Here is an 18,260-nt window from a genome sequence, read left to right on the forward strand (position 1 = left end):
TCAGAGTGAAGCCTCCTCCATACTCGTTTCCCCTGACTGAACGATTCCACTAACTGCAGAGGTTTACTTTCCAGTGTCTACTCCTTCATGGTCGCATTTGCTTAAGAACAATCTGTAAGCATTGCTGCAGCCTGCAGACAGGGCCCCTGCACCCACCAGCGCACACTCAGGGAGATGCACACAGGCGCCACCTGAGGGCTGTGACAGTTCTCTGGGCACAAACACATGTGTCATCGTTCTTTAAGATGAACCCTAGGAGGAACTCCACTAGCTCCTGAGACACGCTGGAAGCTCTTGAGACGCGCTCCCACGCCAGTTCTCTGGGCACAAACACATGTGTCATCGTTCTTTAGGATGAGCCCTAGGAGGAACTCCACTAGCTCCTGAGACACGCTGGAAGCTCTTGAGACGCGCTCCCACGATGGGTTCAGAAATGCTGCGCCGGTTTCTCTGCGAGCAGGGTTTAGGGGTATCCATCTCACAACAACTCATCAGCATTGAGGGATTTCTGTTTTTCCTTTGAAACTTGGTAGAAGACACACTATTTCTAGTTTGCTTTTCGATTATTTACTTCCTGAGGTTGAATTCTCTGCCATGTGTCGCATTTCTTGTTTGCAGAGTAAATGCCCTACAATCACTCAGCCACTTCAGCAAGGAGCTCAACAGTCCTCCTTGGCTGCACTGCTCCCTGTCTGGCTCTCATTTCAGCCACCAGCAGCCCCTGTCCAGTCATGAACTGCCACCTCCCAGACCACCCACTGCTCTTCCTCTCCTCTGCCTTCCCAGCCTCCACCATCTCATGCTGGACCACTGCAACACTGACCTTCCAGTCTCCTGAATGCCACACCAGGCCATCACGCTCCCGATCTATTCATTATATGCAGCAGGTGAGGGACATGTTCTAGACTAAATCAGACTTAGAGAGCATTGCTAAAAGCCCATTCACTGCTGCCCATTAAACCGCAATCACCCAGCTTCTGACAATGAACTACGGACCTCAGATCAGGCCCCTGTCCCCTGTCCAGCCTCGTCATCCACGTGCCCCCACGCTCCCTGCTCCAGGCTCTGTTCTTCACCCGGTTCCTCAAAAACTCTCTCATTCAGTTCCTAAGTGTTTCTGTCACAGTCCCTCACACAGCCCCTCAATTATTTCCTCACAGTCCTTCACATATTTCCCACACGGATCTTCCACATGACCTCACAGTTCCACAAAGTTCACATATGGGTCGGACAATTCTTCACACAGTTCCCACACGGTCTCTCAAAATTCCTCACACAGCTCCCCACTCCACTCACAAACTTCCTCTCACATTTTCACCGTTCCTCAGAGTTCACACACAATTCCTAACAATTCTCACAATGCACAGAGTTCTCACACAGTTGCCCACATACTACCTCACACGTCCCCCAAACCATGACCTCCCCACACACATCTTCACGTGTTCACGTACAGTTCCTTACAGTTCCTCTCATAGCTCCCCACACAGTTCTTTACACAGGTCCTCACATAAATTCCCACAAACGGTTCCTCGTACAATTCCCACTCAGTTCGCCACCATTTCACACACTTCCTCTCGCAGTTCCACGGTTCCTGACACACTTCCCCACACACTTCTACACAGACTTTGTAAGAGGAAAGTATAACTTTAACCTGTGCAATTTGCTTCTGTAAGTGCTTGCTAAAAACGGGAAAACATAACTAAAGGCATTTTAAGTAAAGCAGCTTCTAAGAGGTCAGGCAGACCCAGCCACACTAAAATTCCAGGAACCAACCAGTCCCAGGAACTAACCAGTTCCTTATCTAGAGGCCACCTGGCAGACCCCAGGGAAGATAAACAATTGAGAAATGAGCCATTCCTTATCGGGGTACCAGCCTGTTAAGCCTAATCATAAATCTTAAGGTGCCTCAGATAATTAACAACTCATCCTATTATGAAAGCCTGTCTAAAAAACTGTATAAAAAGCTCTGGTGTTAAAGGCTCAGGGCCGCTTCTGTCCTGAAGACAAAGCGACCCCAGCATGCTGGAATAAAACTCCTCTTGCTTGATTGCAATGGTCTCTGTCTCGTGGTCTTTGTGAAGTGAGCCACCCTGACACGTGGGATTTGTGCATGGTGCACAGGTCTTACAACTTCCTCACAGTTCTCTCACAGTTCCCCTCAGGTCCTTACATGATTCCTCAGATTTTCACTCACAGTCCCTGATACATTTCCTCACACTGTTCCTCCCAGTTTCTCACAGTTTGTCACACAGTTCCTCACACAGATTTCTACATAATTTCTCACACAATTTCACACATAGTGCCTCACGGTTCTCTTTCCCACACAGTTCCCCACACAATTCCTCAAAGTTCCTTCACACCGTTACTCGTTCAGTCCCTCCACTCATTCCAAAGTCCCACACAGTCCATACACTTCCTCACAACTCCTCACACTGTCACACTCCCATTTCCTCAAAATTCCTTATACAGTTCCACACAGAGTTCCTCACAATTCTCCACACAATTTCTCAAAGTTTCTGACATAGTCCATCACATAGTTCCTCATGCATTTCCTGGGACAGTTCTTCAAACAATTCCCCACGTAGTTCCTCTCAGCTCCTCACAGTCCCTCACACAACCCTTTGCCACGGTTCTCCACACAATTCCTGACACAGTTCCTCCCAGTTCCTGACAGTCCCTCACAGAGCAACCCTTCGCCACGGTTCTCCACACAATCCACAGTCCCTCACAGAGCAACCCTTCGCCACGGTTCTCCACACAATCCACAGTCCCTCACAGAGCAACCCTTCGCCACGGTTCTCCACACAATCCACAGTCCCTCACAGAGCAACCCTTCGCCACGGTTCTCCACACAATCCACAGTCCCTCACAGAGCAACCCTTCGCCACGGTTCTCCACACAATCCACAGTCCCTCACAGAGCAACCCTTCGCCACGGTTCTCCACACAATCCACAGTCCCTCACAGAGCAACCCTTCGCCACGGTTCTCCACACAATCCACAGTCCCTCACAGAGCAACCCTTCGCCACGGTTCTCCACACAATCCACAGTCCCTCACAGAGCAACCCTTCGCCACGGTTCTCCACACAATCCACAGTCCCTCACAGAGCAACCCTTCGCCACGGTTCTCCACACAATCCACAGTCCCTCACAGAGCAACCCTTCGCCACGGTTCTCCACACAATCCACAGTCCCTCACAGAGCAACCCTTCGCCACGGTTCTCCACACAATCCAGTTCCTCCCAGTTCCTGACAGTCCCTCACAGAGCAACCCTTCGCCACGGTTCTCCACACAATCCCCACACAGTTCCTCTCAGTTCCTGACAGTCCCTCACAGAGCAACCCTTCACCATGGTTCTCCACACAATTCCTGACACAGTTCCTCTCAGTTCCTGACAGTCCCTCACAGAGCAACCCTTCACCATGGTTCTCCACACAATTCCTGACACAGTTCCTCTCAGTTCCTGACAGTCCCTCACACAGCAACCCTTCACCACGGTTCTCCACACAATCCCCACACAGTTCCTCTCACAGTTTACCACACAGTTCCTCTCACAGTCCACATGCAGTTCCTCAAAAGTTCTACACATACTTCCCATGCAGTGCCTCAGTTTCTCACACACTTCCCCAGTTCACACGCATAGTTCCCCACACCATTTCACACACTTTCTCTCCCACTTCCGCAGTTCCTCGCGCATTCCACACAGCTTCTCACGTTCTTCGCACGATTGCAGAGTTCCTGCACAATTCTCCACACGGCACCTCACACTTCCCCTAGACAGTTCCCCACCAAGTTCTTCACACAGTTCCACACGTTCTTCTTCACAGCTCCTCACAGTTTCTCACACGGTTCCGCTCACAGTTCTTACACAGTTCTTGACTCGTCACTCATAGTTCCTCTCACAGTTCCTCATGGTTCCCGCACACACAATTCCCACATTTCCCCACATCGTTCCACACGCTTCCTCTCACATTTCCATACAGTCTTCACACAACCCCCTCCCCCCTCATTCAGCTCCTCACAATTCTTCACAAAATCCCACTCAGTCCTCAGTTTCTCACACTGTCCCACACAGCACCTCATACTTCCCCACACGCTCCTTCACCCAAGCTCCCGCACAGTTCCACACATACTCACACACAGTCCTCACAATTCTTCAGACAGTTCCACACCCACTTCCTCAGTTCCTCACAATTCCTCCCACGGTGTGCCACACAGTTCCTCGCGGTTTCTCACAATTGTCCACACAGCTCCACACGCTTCCGCACAGTTACCCATTCAGCCGCCCACACCGTTCCACATTGTTTCTCAGAAGTCTTCACATAAATCTTTAAAATCCCCGACGTGGTCCGTCATACAGTTCCTCATGCGCTTTCCCAGCTTCTCACAGTTCCGCACACAACCCTTTATACAGTTCCTCACACGGTTTCCCACACAGTCCCTCACAACCGCCTCACACGGTTCCTAACGCAGTTCCACACACACTTTCCACCCAGTTTCTCACACTTTCCCACACAGTTCTTCACACAGCTCCCACGCCGTTCCACACAGTTCCTCACAGCTCCCCCCAAACTTCCTCACAGTTCCCCCACACTTCCCAGGCCAGTTCACACATTTTGCCGCACCGTTTCACGCAGTTCTTCACAATTCTCTACACAGTCCCTCACACAGTTGCTCACACGGTGCCCACACAGTTGCACGCACAGTTTTTCTAACAGTTCCTCTCAGAAGTCCTTACACAGTTCCTCACACAGCCCCTCACGCTTCCCCACAGTTTCCCACATGATTCTTGAGAGCAATTTATTGGGGCTGAGGGCACTCTGCTCCCAGCCCCCTCCCATCGGGACTGAAGACAGTAGCGTACCTTGTTGGGTCCAGAGTCCTGAAAAAGAAGACAGAAGAGTCTGAGCACCTGAAGTGAGGCTGGGGCCCCAGGGTGTCGGGGAAGGGAAGGACAAACTGGTTCCGGAGGGTACAAGTATACGGCACATGCCACGTGCCCATCACCCCATGCCTGCCCATGGCTGGGCACTCTGAGCAGGACAAATGACAGTGTGACCTCTCAGGCTACTGTCACCCAGTGGTCTTCCCCAACCCCAACAATTTCAGAGTAGGGCAGGGTCTCCTGAGAGTTGTCCTTCCCTGGCCTGAGGCCTGGGTGTCTTGGAGGGTGGGCCACGTGCCCCTCCTGCAGGGCCCAGCAAGCCCAGCCTCTCACCTCCGAGGGCTGTGGGCTCCCTCTGGGTGGCCTGGATTGGGCCAGTGGAGGTCAGAGCTGACCACAGCCCTCCCCTCCCAGAAGGACACCAGCCAACACATTCACCACGGCCCACAGTGACCCTCAGAAGGCCCCGTGAGGAAGGCAGCACATCCCCATTTTGCGGGTGGGGAAACTGAGGCTCCAGGGAGTGACAAGGATCACTACTCCATCTCCAGCCTTGTGACACTCCCCCCATGTCTGGGCTTTCCCTTAAACCCCAGCTACGCCACCAGAGACATGGCCTGGAAACAGTAGGACGGGCTCCCGGCATCCTCCAAGGAGGACAGGACGGGAGGCACCCCCACAGCCATCGCATTAACCTGGTTCTGGAAGCCTGGGCCAGCTCACCATTTCGGCCAGAGCGGAGATGACCTTTCCCAGTGTGGTCAGGGATTTGTTGATGTTGGCGCCTTCCTGTGTGCAGAGAAGACAGTCGGCACGTCAGGAAGCCTCGGGAGCCTCTTGCTCCACAGTGATCCCCGGGGGCCGGGGCTGAGGCCACCGGGCCCTGACTGCTGCCCTCTGGGGCCACGAGGGGCAGGGGATGCTCCGGCAGGAGGCCCCTCAGAGCCCCCGCCGGCCAGGCAGGGCAGTTTGCCCAGCGTTTCTCTGCGACTCCATCTGAATCCCAGTAACATCTCCGCCACCCCCACTAGTACAACTTCCAGAGCCCCAGCCCAGCCATCAGATCACGGTGGGCATCAAAGGGGGGCTCAAGAAGGTAAAGCCTCTCCTTCCTGACACCAAGACTGTTTCAATGGGAGGGTGGCCCCTCAGGACGCTGGCCAGCTGGTTCACTGTCCCGCTGCTGCCTCACACCTGTGTTCTTCTGGAGGGAAAATGTAGACGCTGCTGGGTGCGCGGTCGCTGAGGGCCCGTGTTTGGAGAGGGGCTGCTTCCCCACCAGGGTCTCTGTCCCTGTTTACCTGGAGCTGGTGCACCAGGCACAGCCTTCTGGTTACTGGAGCCTAAGGCTCGGCCCATGCACCCCTCCTCTGCCCAGGCTCACCCTTCGGGGTGGCCCCAATCCCCCTCCAGCTCCAAGCAGAGCCCTCCTTCCCAGCCCACCCTGGAGCAGGCCATGCCTGGACACCTGACCCCGCCAGCCAGGTAAATCAAGGCACATAGGGGCCCGCTGCTCTCTGCTGGTGTGATGGTCTGACCCCCACCTTGAGGCGTGTGCCCTTGGCGCCCGTGGAGTCAGCCCGCTCGCTCCCGGCCAGGTCCACCAGGCTGACCTTGCTCACCTGAAATGACAATGGGTCCGATGCAGGAGGTGCTGCAAGGCCACTACAGGGGATGCCCTGCCCCCTCTGGGCACACCTCAAGGGCTACTTGGGAAGCCATGGAAGCCCCTCATCTGCAACGCATTCTCTGACCCTGCAGAGTTTCCATCTGCACCTCTGTCCACAGCGCTGTCGACGCTCTGCCCGAGTGAGGTGCGTGGCCACCTCCCCCAAGACTGCTCACCCCTCGAGTAGGTGAGGCCATCTCAACACATGGGCACACCCCTCACAACAGGGCGCTGTCTCCCCATGGTGGCCAGGAGGGACATCCTGCCACTGTCACCATTTGCATGGACGCACTCATCATCTGTGGTAACATTTGCACCCAACTCCACCGAGGGTCCAGCCACTGCTGCTGCCTCATGGGGCGCAGCCACGCCTAGAGCCACCAGGCGCCAGCGGGCCCCCAACCGAGGCTCCCTTTGCCTCAGTTGGGGGCACATGCATCCAGGGAGGCCACAGCTGACAAGGCAGGACTTGTCCAGGCATTTAACAGGCCATGGACTCCAGCAGGACCCTCTCAGTGCCTGCTGACAAGGACAGACAGGCAGCTGCAGCCAGGCCGAGCGGGTTCCAGCTTTGCCCTGAGACTCGGCTCACCACACCGTAGTCAGGAGGACGGTGCCAGGGTAAGGTGACCCCCAGCACCATCGGGGACTCAGTGACAGTAACTTTGCCCAACCCCTCTGTAGACCCCAGGCTGCTGCCTGAGAGTCCTGCCCGCTGGGAGGTGGCCTGGATGGCAGGGATGACAGGACCAGGGCTCTGCACCTGCCCTGCTGCCCCCAGCAGCCCACACAATGAGTGTCTGGGATAAAGGCCCAGGAGATGAGGCCCCCACCAGCCCACTGAGAATGCCAAGGCATTCCTCAGGGAAGGGCATCTGGGCAGGGGTGGTGGGCAGGGCTGTGGCCACTCGCACAATCTTTCCTTTGTGCTTGCGGGTGCCGGCGCCCACTGGGAGGCCTTGCTCCCAGTCCAGGGCCCCAGCTCTCTGATGAGGGTGGGGACCCCTGTTCCTACCAGCCTGTGCCAGAGCCCGTAGGCACCTTTGGACCCACCACCCACCTTCACTGCCACCCTCTGAGGACCTCCCTGTCCTGTGGCCTGCAGCCCCCACTGTCACCACTGAAACTGCCCAGCTGGCAGGAGGCAGACCCCAGGTCCACAGCCCCTCGATTCTGAGTCCCTTCCACACCCAGGTGGCCCCACACACTGAGATGAGGTGGCCTCAGGCCTGGCCAAACTCTCTCTGAGGCCTCTGCTGGGCGGGGGATGGTCAGTGCCTGGTGACCAGCATGAGGACACCACCCACTCCTCACAGGCCAGTGTCTGGTTTGGTGTCCTCGTCCCACCCTGACCAGCCTGACCCCAACCCTCCATCCTGACCACCCGCCAGTGCTCCCAGGTGGCCGCCGCCTGCCAGGGCCGCACGCTCACTTTCTCCGTGGTGATGTTGGTCTCGGCATCATGGCGCTTCTGGGTGAAGATGATGTTGAAGACGGCGTGGGAGCGGCTGCTGGTCTCATTCATGTTTGTGGCTGCCACAGTCCTGAGGAACAGGAAGCCACACGCGGCTACCCCTCGACCCTTGGTTGGGCAAGAGGGTTCCAGGTGGTGCTGGCCGCTGGACCAGCCGCCTGGGGCTGCCCGGCCCGCCTGGTGGTGGCTGCGCCTCCATCGGAGCTCAAGCGAGGCCCGCGCACCCTGCCCACCGTGGCGTCCTCAGCCCCGGCTCGGGCCTGGCACTCGGGGGATGCGTGCAGCGATGAAGGGGGTGCTTCCCCACTTCCGGGGCTCAGCAAAGGCCAGGCGGCAAAGGCTGCTCAGCTGGGCAGCAGCCCTCGCGGACCTGAGGCAGGAAGCCCCGCACAGAGGAGAAAGGAACACCCACCGCCCATCCTGTGCCATGGCCCACACCAGCCGCTCCAGGAGCCCGAGGACCCCGCCACCTCCCCAGGCGCCCAGCCCCCGCATGGGAGGTTCACAGCGAGGGTGTGCTGAGGGCCCAATGCCTCTCGCGGGCTGACACGTGCCCTGAGTGGCCTCAGGCACCTCCTTGGGGGCCGCCGCACAGAGCCCATCAGGAGAGCGGTGGGAGCCTAAGGACCCTCCCGGAGGGAAGGCAGGGCTTCCTCAGAGACGTGCAGCCACAAGTGCGGAGCAGGGGGGACACAGGCATGGAGGGCGGGCGTTGCCTCCACACACCTGGCCTTGTTCCCTGAGTCCATGAGGTCCTGGATGTCATTGTAGGAGGTGACGGCCAGCTTGGAGAGGTCCTCCACGTAGGGACCCAGCAGCGGGTGCTCCCTCACCCGCAGGTTGCCCTTGTTCTTGGGGTTCAGAAGGTCACGGACGCGCTCGCAGTAAATCTCCATGTAGCTCACCTGCAGGGCAGAGTGCCACGCCATCAGGGACCCCGAGGTGAGGGGGTGATGGCTCCCAGCCTGTGGCCCTGGCATGTGTGTGCAAGGTGGGTGTCAGTCCGTGGCTATCCTGGGCTCTGTGTCACACGCCCAAAGTGGTTACACCAGGGCCACCTCAGCCACAGCACAGTCCGGCCCATGCAGCTCTGTCCGTACGCCTGGCACGGAGAAGTGGCTCACTGAACACCTGCCAAGTGGAGGCCTCCCCATCACCCTCTGTGCCCTGTGAGTCTGAGTCCCGCGTGGGCACAGTTGTCACGTGCGCAAGCGGGGGACACGCTAAGGGCGCGAGCAGTGGCAGGTCTCACTTTAAGTCAGAGGGGCATTACCAGTCACGCCTGAATCCCCCAGCCCCACCCTGAGGAACAGAGGACAGGCGGGCGCCCGGGCACCCTACCTCCACAGAGTAGGACATGTTGTCGTTGCTTGTGTCGTTGATTCGAGAGAAGAGGTCCTCGCAGAGCTGCAGAGACCGAGAGGCTCACACTCAGCCAGTGAGGCTGGGGGCTGCTCCCGGAGCCCCGTCCCTCGAGGAACTGCGGGCGGTCTGCGCCCTGGCACGCTGCTGCGCCCCCCAGCCCCTCGTGCACCCTCACGTCACACAGTCCATCGTAAAGTCACCAGGAAGGCCTGCAGCCAAGGAGCCGGCATCTTCTGCCCAACTCAGGGGAACCCTGGCTGGTATCTGATCTTTCCTGTGGATCATCCGCTCCTCACCCCAACCTTGTCTGCACAGAGGCTGGCCCCACCATCCCACAGACGACCTGGCATTCTCCCCTCCCTGACCAGGTGAAATGCTGACCAGCTCAGGTCCAGAGACCTGCCTGGGGGGACAGGCTGGGGGCAGCTCTCAGCATTTGGCACCCTTTGTCCTAAGCACCTCTCCCTGCCCAGACCACCAGCCCTCACAACCCCCTAGAGAACAGCTGCCCCAGCCAGCGGCCCTCCCAGCCACCCTGTGACGTGGTGGGCACTGGCCAAGGCCAGGGCCCCTCCTGCAGCCCATCCCAGGGCCTGGGTCTCCAGGCTCTTCACAGGCCACGTCTGTCTCCCCCCTGCCCTGACCCTGCCTCCTCCCCGTTCCCTTCCCTACTGCCTCCCATGCCCCACGTGCCTGCGGGATGATGCCCTGCTGGTCCTTCTCCTGCTTGCCCATCATGGTGTAGGACTTGCCCGCCCCCGTCTGCCCGTAGGCGAAGATGCACACATTGTAGCCCTCGAAGGCGTGCTGCAGCATCTCCTCCCCGATGTCCCGGTACACCTGCTTCTGCGAGGCGTAGTTGATGTCCTCGGGCTGGAGGGCAAGGATGGGGTGTGGCTGCAGGAGGCTGGGGAGCCCGAGGCTCTGCCCACCGTGTCCACTGAGAACAGGTGGTGCCCAGGGACACCTGCCCCCGTCCCAATCCTGCCTGGGTGGGTAGGCGGCTTCCTGGAGGAGGGACCCTCCGTGTCGCAAGTGAAGGATGAAGGGCAGCTGGCCGAGCCAGGCCAGGGTGGGACAGAAGGGCACTCCAGCAGGGGGAGCAGCATGTGCAAAGGCCCAGAGGCAGAACCTCGAAACCAAAGTAAGTTCAGGGCGATGGTGGCAGGGGTGACAAGAGCTGGGGTTAGAGGGGGAGCAGGGTTCGGAGGCCTGGGGACCCTGCAGGCCAGGCCGTGGGGCACTTGAGGCAAAGAGACAGCATGGTTGGGCGAGGAGTCGCCCTGGGAGGAGGACGGATTGGACAGGGGAGGCATAAACGGGGGGCCCTGGGGCTGTTCTTGGGGCTGTTCTGGGGGCCAGGCGCTCAGAGCTGTGTAGGCAGGAGCTGGGGGCTGGATGCCTTCTAGGATTCCAGAGGCGGTGGGCGACGGGCAGGGATGAGTGTGGACTGGACGTGGAGGTAGGAGGTGGACGAGCAGCGTCTCCAGGCTCCAGCATCCAGGCTGCTGGTGCCAGGGGTCAGCTTTGGGCACTCTGCGTTGGGGGCATTTGGGGAAGTGGAGCTCTGGCCCTGGGTGACTGACCACAGTGAGCTGAAGGCCCCTCGGTCCCTGCAGCTCACTGGTCATTACCTCAGCTGGGGACGGGGTGTGTCCCAGCTCAGGGTGACCTTCCAGGGGAGCCTGGTGGGGTCCTCACCCCATTTAGAGGGGAACATGCCACTCAGAGAGGCTGAAGGACTCCTGAGGGCCAGGTAGCATCCTCCCGACCCCCAGCCCCGGCTCACCGAGGTGTGTGACCAGTAGGAGTAGTCGAAGCTGAAGCTCTTGGGCGTTTCCTTGGGCTGTTTGGGGTTGACGATGGCTGCAGGGAGACAACACAGCATGGTGGTTAGCGCTGTGCTGATCAGGGGCCCCAACCATCTGAGCCTACACCCCCTGAGGGAAGAAGGTGGGGTCCTCAGGTTCTCCGGCCCCAGACAAGCCAGACCCCCAAATTGGAGGGCTCCCGGCCCCGTTCCAGGCAGAGGAGCCATCTCTGCCCCTCTCTTTATGGTGGACCCTGCTGCCCACAAATGCCCAGGGTCCGGCCTGCAGGGCTGTTGTCTGCAGCCAAGTTCACCAGGCTCATCCTGAAAGCAGCCCAGGGCGTTCCTCCTGCAAACCCTGGGCCACCCGCAGCACAGGTCTGTGCCGCTGCTGCTCTGCACACACGTGCCCTGGAAGCACCTGGAGGCTGGGGCATCCCGCCACCTCTGTGCCACTCCTGTACAGCTCCCTATCCCTGCTGCAGGGCTATCCACTGCAGGGAGCATCACCACGCTCCCATCCTCCCATCGGCGGGCAGTTAGGCTTTCTGAGTTTGCTCTTGTGAATAAAGCCCTCTGGGACCATGCTCTTCGGGGACCGCTCTCAAGGCATCACAGTGTCTGCCCCCACTCCCTCCTGCGCCAAGCATCAGGCCCAATCCCAGGCAGCCTGAACAAGCCATGACGCAACCACTCATAACAGGTGCCCGCGAGTGTCCCAGGAGCTGTCCCCGTCCCCCATGAGGCTCGCGAGTGCCCCAGGAACCCAGCGCACCTGCCTGTAGCCTTGCATCCCAGCCCCTCATTTCTCAGGCCCTGTACAGGTCAGGACGCACAGGCAGCATGTCCTGGTGGCCTGGCGGTAAGGACCTCAGGCTGCTCTGCTTACTGCCCTCCAGAGCACGCTCAACCTGACGGTGCTCTGTGTTGACAGAGGCCCCACCGGGCCAGAGGCAGACGCCCCCCACCCTCAGACATTCACGTCCATGAGGGACGTGGGCCAGTCCTAGTCGGAAGGACCCCGAGGCCCTCTGGGAGACCATCTCCATCCCATCATCAAATCTGAAGAGTGAAGCCCCCACATCACCAGCCCGCATGCCATGCCTGGAGATGCGTCCCGACCGTCCACCCCTTGGACTGGCACGCCTCAGCTGCAGGGGTCTGGGGGCCTCATCTTTCTGGGCACAGCACAGCCTCCAGGAGGTCCTATGCCCCCACCTCCAGGGTGACCTGTTGCCAGCACCAAGGAGAGCAAGAGACCCCCTACTTATGAGTTAAATTTGTGTCCCCAAGAAATTCATATTTTGAAGTCCTAAAGCCCAGTATCTCAGAATGTGACCTAATTTGGGGATGGCAGAGGGGATTGGTTAAGATGAGATCCTGCTCTCCTTATAAAAAGGAGAAACTTGGAGACAGACACACACACAGGGAGCAGGCCGTTAGAAGATGAAGGCAGAGGTCGGGGCGAAGTTCTACACGCCAAAGGACGCCAAAGTCTGCTGACAGCACAGGCGTCCTGGGAGCCCGGTCCCAGAGCCCCAGCTGGAGGAGCTGTGGGAAGTGCCAGGCTCCTCAGGAATCCAGCAGGAGGGAGTGGCGACTGACCATGGCAGCCCTGTCCTGGGAGCCCAGAGGATGTCACATCCCTGCTGCCTCTGGAGCAGAGGCAGACAGGAGGGTGAGCTGCCCCGGTTTCAACCTCTGCTGGGACCTGGGTGGCAGCACCTGTTGCAGCCACCGAACCCAAGCACAGATAATGCCCGCGCCATGGAAACAAAAATCAGCACCCTCCTGCCGGAGCAGCCTGAGCTGGGACCTCTGCTGGCTCTCACAGGGGGCCCAGACCCTCTGCTGAAGCCACCAACTCCCTGCCTCTGTCCCCTTCACCTCCGTGCACCTCGGGCCAGGGTCCCCAGATGGGTCCAGACCCCCCTTCTTGTCCAGCACTGGCCCTGCCCTGGGGCGCCAACCTTGTTCCGGTGGAGTCCTGGTGCTGGGCGTGTGTGTTGTACCACACATAAACTGTGAGCTCCCTGAGATGGGGGCCTCCCGGGACAGGGCACAGGTAGTGCCCAAGAATGCTGGACAGGGAGGGGACGGTGGTCAGCCAGGGTGAGTGAGTGGGGATGGAGGTCACGGTCTTAAGCTAGAATGGTTCATAGGGAGAATCCACTGTGGGGCCTCCTGCAGAGTCACTTGGGCCCTGGGACCTGCCTGTCCCCTCCCCACCCCCTCCTCAGATCCTGCAGTGTGGCTGGAAACACCCTCTGTCATTACACAGATGGGGTCCCAGACCTCAGAGAGGGATGTCCATGCTCCTGATCCCATCTCCTGATCTGGAACCCAAGGTCCACCCACCAACAGCTCCGAGCCCTGGAGAGGGACCTGCCGAGGCCTGTCCTCGCTGCACAGTGGCTTCGAGACAGTGGCCTCTGCTGGGGAAGGGGCTTCCCTTGCTGGATCTCCAGCTTTATCCTGTGTGGGTTAAGGGGTGAGGAGTCGGCGACTGGACCAGCTAGTGTAGAGCCCCGAACCCCTCCTCCCTGGCTCAGCCAGGCCCAGGAGCTGCAGCCCTTCCAAGGCGGGGCTCACCTTCCCGGGGCCCCGCCCAAGGCCACCCAGGGCCTGCAGCTTAGAGGGGAGGACAAAGACGTGGGGGTGGCTGGAGTGAGCAGGGAGGAGGAAGAGGGACTGAAGGGAGGGTTTTCTTGGAGCCTGAACTACCCAGCAGCCTTGAGCACAGACGGTCCCCACATGCACGGGGGAAGCGCTAACGCTAGCAGATGGCATCCAAGGTGGGCCTTTGGGAGGTGATCGGGGTTAGGTGAGGTCGTGGGGCTGGGGACCTCACAGAGGGAGTCGTGCTGTGTAAGAAGATGAGGAGACCAGTGCTGGCTGCTCCTGCCACGAGGTCACAGCCCTTGTGCTGCGTGTGGAGAGGAAGTGGCACGCGGCCCTGCTCCCTGCGTGGCACGTGGCCCTGCTCCCTGCGTGGCACGTGGCCCTGCTCCCTTGAGCCATGCAAGCACGACAAAAAACATGGTTGGCTCACAAATTGCTGGGTTTGGTGCGCTCAAATAAAGAGTATTACTTATCCAGGGAATGACTAAACGATGGCGAATTAAATTTACTTTTAAGTGCTCCCAGTTTCTGTGGAGCTGTAAGTGGCACGCTTTAGAGAACCAGGCATCTCCTCGTGTTTGGAGACCCCAGGAATATGCCCCCAGTTGGGAAGGGCAGGGCAGTGCGGGCTGGCCGGGCCACCAGCCACCGCGTGGCCCTGCTCCCTGCGTGGCGTGTGGCCCTGCTCCCTGTGTGGCACGTGGCCCTGCTCCCTGCGGTTCCCACACGGCTCTGCCTGTGAGCCATGCAAGCACGACAAAAAACATGGTTGGCTCACAAATTGCTGGGTTTGGTGCGCTCAAATAAAGAGTATTACTTATCCAGGGAATGACTAAACGATGGCGAATTAAATTTACTTTTAAGTGCTCCCAGTTTCTGTGGAGCTGTAAGTGGCACGCTTTAGAGAACCAGGCATCTCCTCGTGTTTGGAGACCCCAGGAATATGCCCCCAGTTGGGAAGGGCAGGGCAGTGCGGGCTGGCCGGGCCACCAGCCACCCCACCCTGACATCCTCCTCGGGGCCTGGTGGGGCCTGACAAGCGATGACACCAGCCAAGGCGGCCAGGCCGCTTTCATTTATTTGTGCCACCTGAGATGTCACCAGAGAAAGTGGCTCCCTGCCCTCCTAGCATCCTCCCCTCCTCTCACACCTGCCTGCACATGGCTGCCCAGCTCAGCTCCCTCCCCTGTGCACCCCAGACTCAGACTCGTCCTTGTCAGGGTTGCCACCCCTCCCTAACACCCTGCCCCCTCGACCTCCAGGAGTAAAGTCTGTCCCCCGCTCCGACCCAGTCCTCACCTCTCCTGCAGGCCTCCCTGCCCAGGTGGGAGGCATCCACCTCTGTCCTGAGTTCCCTCAGCCCGTCACCCAGACTTCGGATGTGGCTTCCAGCACTTTCTACTGAATGATTACCCACCCTCCAACACTCCCCCTTCCTCTCTCTCTCCCTGTCTCCCCCCGCCCCCACGAACACACACTTAGGCCACACAGGAACTGTAATGGGTGCCCAGATGCTCTTTTACACAAACACAATCTTACTCTTCAGCTCTGTGCTGTCCTGTCCCCCTTTCCCTCAACGTTGTTTGGAGTTGTCCCAAGGCCTTAAAAACAAAGCTTTTGACAGTCACGCTCAAGTCCATCCTTGGGATACACCTGATGTCCCTTGACCAGCTCCTGGCTGGTGGACACTGGGGCATTTGGGCACTGGTTTGATAAACACAGTGCTGAGGTGAACATTCCTGAACGCACCTCTGAACACTTGCTGGATAATCTTCTTAGAGGCATTTCCTACAAGTGACCTTACAGGGCCAGCACAGCACATCCCACACCAGTCACCAGGCCACTCCCAGTGACGGGCCTGGGCGCCTGTCTCCCACCACACTCACACACGTAGACCCACCAAGCCTCACAGTTCCCAGCAGTGGTCACAGTTCCCACCTGGAGGTCACAGTTCCCATCCAGAGGTCACAGTTCATACAAGAGTTCACAGTTCCCACTCAGGGTCAAAGTTCCCACCCAGTGTCAAGTTCATACCTGCGGCCGGAGTTCCCACCCAGGGGTCATGGCTCCTGCTCAGCCCATGGCTTCAGTGCTTTAAGGCCAGGGTCACACCACCTGAGCACTTCCTCAGGCCACAAAGGGCTGGGCTGGAAGGGTGAGGAAACCAGCCAACGTGGCAGGAGTTGGATGAGCACCCCGACTTCCAGGACAGGACGACAGAAGCCCCAGCAGGGCTGAGCCCCCACTGCACAGTGGCCACACCCTCATTAACGCCCCTCATCAGCTCCCTCCCAACCTTCCCCCTCCCCCACGGTGCATCCTGTGACCACCTCCCAAATAAACCCTTTGCCTCCAAATTCTTGACTCAGGGTCAGCTTCTAGGTACCAAACAGAGGGGCAACCTCTAACAATCACGATGAAACCGAGAGCACACCAAGCCCCACGCCCAGCAGCCCCACAGGAGTGCCATTAGCCCGGACTTAGGCAGGGCCCCACAAACACCCACTGCTCAATAAAGCACCAAGGAGCCCCACAGGCTTCTGGTAAGGTCACCCCCGGTCCAGATCCCACTCCACAGGACCTAAAGGTGCCCAAAGCATCCCCAACGATGCCCGAATGCTCACCCCTCAACAGGCCTGGGAGGTTCACCCAAGGGAGGCAGCAACCACCAGCTGTAAGTGCCCCTCCCTCAGGGAAGCCCCCACTGCAAACCCGGTAGACAACAGACTAGGAGCCATACAGGGGCAGGGCACCTCTGAGCAGGCTAGACTCTGTCACTACCCCATGCCCTGAAGACAAGGTGGCTGCTGATGCCAACTGCTTGGCACAGCTGGTACCACTCAAGTGCATGCATGACAGGGGCAATGGCAGCTGCATGAAAGACTCCAGGCACAAACCACCTGGCTGAGCCCAGTCACCCACAGAACCGTGGGAGACAGTGACTAGTCTTATTCTCAGACATCAAGCTTTGGGGTGCACTGTTAATCAGCAGAGATAACCCAAACCCTGGTTCAATTCATAGAGGACCCAAAACAAGCCCATCTGCCCTGGGTGCCAGAAGCAAGGATGATGGCCCCCCTTCGTGGGAGCAATGACGGGCAGGGGGCATGGGGGGCTGCTGTGTCCTGCTTCTTGGCCTGGGTGCAGGGTCCCCATGGGCGCAGACTGTGCGAGGCCACTGAGGGCACACCACGAGCCGTGCGCCTCTCTGCATGTCTGTCACACTCCAGTAAAAACGCTGATGGTAAATGAAGAGCAAAGGGGCAGGCTCAGCGGCCAGGCCTCTCCCTCCTGCCTCCAGCGCCGAACCCGCATGCCAGGGCGCTTCAGGGCAGGTCTGTCCTGACGTCCTCGACACGCCGTCCTCTCCCTTACCTGCTCCTAGCCGTCCTGTGGGCTCTAGGCCTCCTGCATGGCAGAGGTTTGAGGATGCACAACCAGGCACAGCGCAAAAGAACAGGCAAAAGCAAAAAATCTTAAAAACCCAGGGCAGCTGAGATAAAATGAAAAACCAGTAACTGTGTGTACTGGCTTAAATACCGTCCCCCCGAAATTCATGTCCCCTGAACCTCAGAATGTGGCCTTGTTTGGAAATAAGATCTTTAAAGATGTAATTAGTTGCTAAGACGAGGTCATACTGGACTAGGGTCAGCCCTAAATCCAATGACTAGTGTCCTTATAAGGAGGCCCCATGAAAACACAGAGACACAAACAAAAGAGGCCAAGTGACGACGGAGGTAGAGCCTGGAGATTGGAGCAACACAGCTGAGTCACGGTGGCCGGGGCCACCAGAAGCTGGAAGAGGCAGACGGACGCTCCCCAGTACCTCAGAGGGAGCGTAGCCCCTCTGGCACCTCGATTTCAGGCTTCTGGCCCCAGAACTGAGAATAAGCTGCCAGTTTGCTGTAGTTTGTGACAGCAGCCCCGGACACTCTCACACCATGTAGACAAGGGGTGACGCTGCTCTGGGCGGCGGGCCGGGGGCTCGTCGAGTCTGGCCTTGGGCACAGGGCCACGGCCCCTCTCGGGTGATACTCACTGGTCGTGCTCCCGGACATCTGAATGATGCACTTGGAGTCGCGGCTCATTTCCCGGGAATTGAAGGGGCGGACACGCACCGCCACCTTCACCGAGGCCCCGGCCATCTCTGCGGCCTCCGTCAGTCCCTCCAAACAGTGGCGGGAGCCCCCGCAAGGGCAGGAGACACCTTGGGAAAAAGAGAAACATGAATCAGAGGTAATATCCGAAGAGACAGAGCGGGCACTCTGCTGGCCGGCTGAACCCATGGGTCCTCGCACTCCCTTCCAGACCCCACTAAATCACACACATATGGGGACCAACCCACAGGACAAGGAACCGGAGAGGAGACAGCCACACACAAAAAGTGGCACCGATTTTAGAAAGCAGAAAGCCACGAGAGAGAGAGAGAGAGCC

The 18,260-nt window shown here is 58.7% G+C and overlaps 1 protein-coding gene across 13 annotated transcripts in view; it reads right to left on the reverse strand.

Annotated features, from left to right (window-relative positions):
* Nucleotides 1-18,029, reverse strand: part of KIF1A (kinesin family member 1A) — a 72,465-nt gene extending 54,436 nt beyond the window's left edge. For all 13 annotated transcript variants that reach the window (XM_008587116.1, XM_008587115.1, XM_008587113.1 and 10 more), the window contains exons 1-9: nucleotides 17,866-18,029; nucleotides 11,184-11,260; nucleotides 10,088-10,267; nucleotides 9,371-9,436; nucleotides 8,756-8,934; nucleotides 7,988-8,099; nucleotides 6,431-6,508; nucleotides 5,610-5,675; nucleotides 4,866-4,883 (exon numbers count right to left, since the gene is read on the reverse strand). In XM_008587116.1, coding sequence (XP_008585338.1) covers nucleotides 4,866-4,883; nucleotides 5,610-5,675; nucleotides 6,431-6,508; nucleotides 7,988-8,099; nucleotides 8,756-8,934; nucleotides 9,371-9,436; nucleotides 10,088-10,267; nucleotides 11,184-11,260; nucleotides 17,866-17,971 — 882 coding nt within the window. In that variant the 5' untranslated portion in view covers nucleotides 17,972-18,029. The remainder of the gene's footprint in view (nucleotides 1-4,865; nucleotides 4,884-5,609; nucleotides 5,676-6,430; nucleotides 6,509-7,987; nucleotides 8,100-8,755; nucleotides 8,935-9,370; nucleotides 9,437-10,087; nucleotides 10,268-11,183; nucleotides 11,261-17,865) is intronic.
* Between the last annotated feature and the right edge of the window lie 231 nt (nucleotides 18,030-18,260).

This window comes from Galeopterus variegatus, unplaced genomic scaffold, assembly GCF_000696425.1.
Source record: "Galeopterus variegatus unplaced genomic scaffold, G_variegatus-3.0.2 Scaffold4253, whole genome shotgun sequence".
Lineage (NCBI taxonomy): Eukaryota > Metazoa > Chordata > Mammalia > Dermoptera > Cynocephalidae > Galeopterus > Galeopterus variegatus.